Genomic DNA, 3501 nt, shown 5'->3' with positions numbered 1-3501 from the left:
CCTGCAGTCTGAGAGCGAAGTGCTCGGTTAGGAACATATGGATTTCCTTTTTCCACCTTCGGAATATTGCTAAGATTAGAAGCATACTTTCCAGGAGTGATGCTGAAAAACTAGTTCATGCATTTATTACATCAAGACTGGATTACTGTAATCCATTACTCTCAGGAAGTCCACAGAATGTAGTTAAAAGTCTTCAGCTTGTCCAAAATGCTGCAGCTAGAGTTCTGATGAGAATTAAAAAGAGAGATCATATCTCTCCTGTCTTAGCTTCCCTACATTGGCTACCTGTTAAATTCAGAATAGATTTTAAGATCCTTCTTCTCACATATAAAGCTCTTAATAATCAAGCTCCATCATACATTGTTCTTGGAGATTAATGTAATGCCGTTAAGGTCAGGTGATTGGCTAAGCAATTTCCTTTTCTGGATTTCTGGTCCAAAGATGAGAACTTCCGTCTTGTCTTGATTTAAAAGCAAGAAGTTAAGAGTCATCCAATTTTTTCTGTCGTCAAGACAAGCCTGTAATCTACCCAACCGATTAGGTTCATCAGGGTTAATTGATAAATATAGCTGAGTATCGTCAGCATAACAGTGGAAGTTTATCCCATGCTGTGTAATGATTTTACCAATTGGGAGCATATATATAGTAAAAAGATTTGGTCCAAGCACTGAACCCTGTGGTACGCCACAAGTAACCCTGGAGTATGGAGAAGATTTGTCATGTACATTTACAAAATGAAATCTGTCAGACAGGTAGGATTTAAACCAGCCTAACGCTGTTCCTTTGATCCCTACAACATGTTCAAGTCTTTCTAAAAGAACATTGTGATCAACTGTGTCAAAGGCAGCACCGAGATCTAACAAGACTAGAACAGACACAAGATTCTTATCTGAGGCCATGAGAATATCATTTGTAACTCTCACTAATGCAGTTTCAGTGCTGTGATACTCTCTAAAACCAGACTGAAATTCCTCAAACAGAGCATTAGTGTTTAAATGCTCACATACTTGGATGGCCACTATTTTCTCAAGGACTTTGGATAAAAATGGAAGGTTAGACATTGGTCTATAATTCATTGGGTCATCTGGATCCAGAGAAGGCTTCTTAAGTGAAGGTTTGATTACAGCAACCATAAAATCCTGTGGTACATACCCATTTACTAAGGATAGATTGATGGTATCTAGAATGGGGGCAGTAACCAAAGGAAATGCTTCTTTAAATAATTTGGTTGGGATTGGATCCAAAATGCAAGTTGAAGGTTTAGATGAAGCTAATATTTTTGATAACTCTGAAAGCTCAACTGGATCAAAACGGTTCAAGCACAGATGAGGTTCTACAGTCACCTCTTGTGCTGCCTCACTTACTGAGGAAGAAGCAATCGCATTAGGGAGGATGCTAAAGATTTTGTTTCTAATAGAATTAATTTTACTTGTGAAAAAATGTAGTTTGTCGAAGCTTATTTTTTTTAGAAAGCACAAGACTATTTTTCCAGGATAGATAGGCCTCCTCATGGTGCGTAGAGCGCCATGTTCTCTCCAATTTCCTAGAGTTTTGTTTTAAGGCTCGTAGATGAGAGTTAAACCAGGGAGCCAACTTCCTGTCCCTAATTACCTTCTTTTTAAAGGGGCAACATCATCTAATGCCACACGTAAAGAGGAATTAACATGATGAACTAAGGCATCAATTTGTGAGGGGCTAGAACTGAAAATATTGCCCTCTGCTACATGCCTCTGAGATGCTGAGGACAGTAAAGATGGAACAGTTGTTTGGACACATCAGCTACTGAACAGGAGGGGGAAATAAAAATAATCGGTAATGATGATGTCAAGAAATAATTTAATCTGTCACCACTTTCATGCCATTAGCAGCATTTCTCTTATGTTTGCTAGCTGTGATTTTCTGCTGAAAGTGGTTCAGTTCAGGGGTGTTTTAGTGGTTCCTCCTCATCGTTCCTGCTTGGAACCACCTAACCCTGTTAGACGGAAGAGGCGCTGCAGATGGAGACAGGTGTGGAGTTCTGGGTGGTCCTGCTGAACCGCGGCATCAGGGCAAAGGAAAAACGCTCCGACCCCAGCAGGACACCGGGAGGGAACGGGAAGCACGGAGAGCTCGGACTAACGTCAGCCGGAGGCTCAGCCTCCAGGAGCGCAACGTCAGAACCGGAGCGCAGAGCCGCGGATCGCCTCGCCTTGCAGGGTAAACAAACTTCACTGCTCTTGATCTTCTTCCTTCTGGTGCTTCGTTTGAAGGAGTGGTCCTATCGGGTCTGATTGGAGGTCTGGGACTGTAAGTATTTCATTTTTGAAGATGAATAATATTGGAGCTGTACTCTCCTTATTCCAGGTGCACGGTTTCATTCAAATCAGGGAATTCTGCATGATTATCCGAGCATGTTTCTATTATGGAAATGTTGCATTAAATTAACCTTTAAAACAGATTTGGAGCTCAGATCTGCTTTAAAACCACTTTTTGTGCTGATCACGTGACATTTGTATTCGTTCGTTTGTTTGTTTCACCGTGTGGCTGAACATCTATTCAGCGCAACTCATTTCTTCCCGCGTCCAGGCTCTATGGTGCAGCTGTCGTGCGTAAAACACCGGCAGAGCGCTCAGCGAACGCGGAATGGGCAGACCAGAGCCCGACCAGAACCAGGGTGGTGATGTCCGGGGGGAAGCGGAGTAGGAAAGCAGAAGAATTCCCCCTCAGCATTCCTGATCAATCCCAACAACCCCCTAAAGGGACCGTTTCCCTGCAGGAGCGGATCTGATCCATAAAGGTTGGTTTTCAGCAGCAGCGCGTGTCTGTGGAGCTCAGCGCAGGTAAGAGGACTCTCCTCCAATGGAGGGATGCTCTCTGAGCTTCTCCTCTCACTCCCTCACTCAGTAGTGAGTCATGGAGGTTAATTCTTAATTAGTGACATTTTCTCTGCAGCTCGTTGTTGCCTGAAGGATTAATGAGAGATGAAGGAAGAATTTTGACTTCTCAGCGTCTTTAAAAGATTTGCTGTTTATATATTTAGCGGATCTATTATGGAAATGTTGCCTTAACATCTGTCTACCCCCCCTCCCTGTCCTCTTGCACCCCCACCCCACCCCCCTTTTCTCCTTGCCCCCCCTCTCTCCTAGCATGGATAACGCTTCGGTCCCTGGGGGTGCACTGCCGGTCTGTAACGACTCCGTGGACCGGTACTCTCCCACGCCAGCGAACAGCAGTGATCCGAGCTGCACTCCTCCTTCAGACTTCTACTTCTACGCTGACCTTTATGTCATTTTACCCGTCATCTACTCTGTGATCTGTGCCGTGGGACTGACTGGCAACACCGCCGTCATCTACGTCATCCTCAAAGCTCCCAAAATGAAAACCGTCACCAACATGTTTATCCTGAACTTGGCCATCGCAGATGACTTGTTCACCCTTGTCCTGCCCATCAGCATAGCTGATCACCTGCTTAACTACTGGCCTTTTGGTGACATCCTGTGTAAAATCATCCTCAGCATAGAC

The 3501-nt window shown here is 44.1% G+C and overlaps 1 protein-coding gene across 3 annotated transcripts in view; it reads left to right on the top strand.

Moving 5' to 3' along the window:
* Positions 1 to 1504: 1504 nt before the first annotated feature.
* npbwr2b (neuropeptides B/W receptor 2b) overlaps positions 1505 to 3501 on the top strand; it is a 5135-nt gene continuing 3138 nt past the window's right edge. Inside the window, exons 1-3 of one of the 3 annotated variants that reach the window (XM_054745617.2) lie at positions 1505 to 2196; positions 2566 to 2819; positions 3126 to 3501. The exon at positions 3126 to 3501 is cut by the window's right edge and continues 3138 nt beyond it. In XM_054745617.2, the coding sequence (XP_054601592.1) occupies positions 3127 to 3501 (375 nt within the window). In that variant the 5' untranslated portion in view covers positions 1505 to 2196; positions 2566 to 2819; position 3126. Of the gene's footprint in view, positions 2287 to 2565; positions 2820 to 3125 lie in introns of all 3 variants that reach the window. The other 2 variants (XM_054745616.2, XM_015967357.3) reach the window with 2 other exon arrangements.

The sequence above is a fragment of the Nothobranchius furzeri genome, chromosome 15 (assembly GCF_043380555.1).
Source record: "Nothobranchius furzeri strain GRZ-AD chromosome 15, NfurGRZ-RIMD1, whole genome shotgun sequence".
NCBI lineage: Eukaryota > Metazoa > Chordata > Actinopteri > Cyprinodontiformes > Nothobranchiidae > Nothobranchius > Nothobranchius furzeri.
The sequence above is the reverse complement of the archived record's forward strand: the minus strand, read 5'-3'. Positions and strand labels throughout refer to the sequence as shown.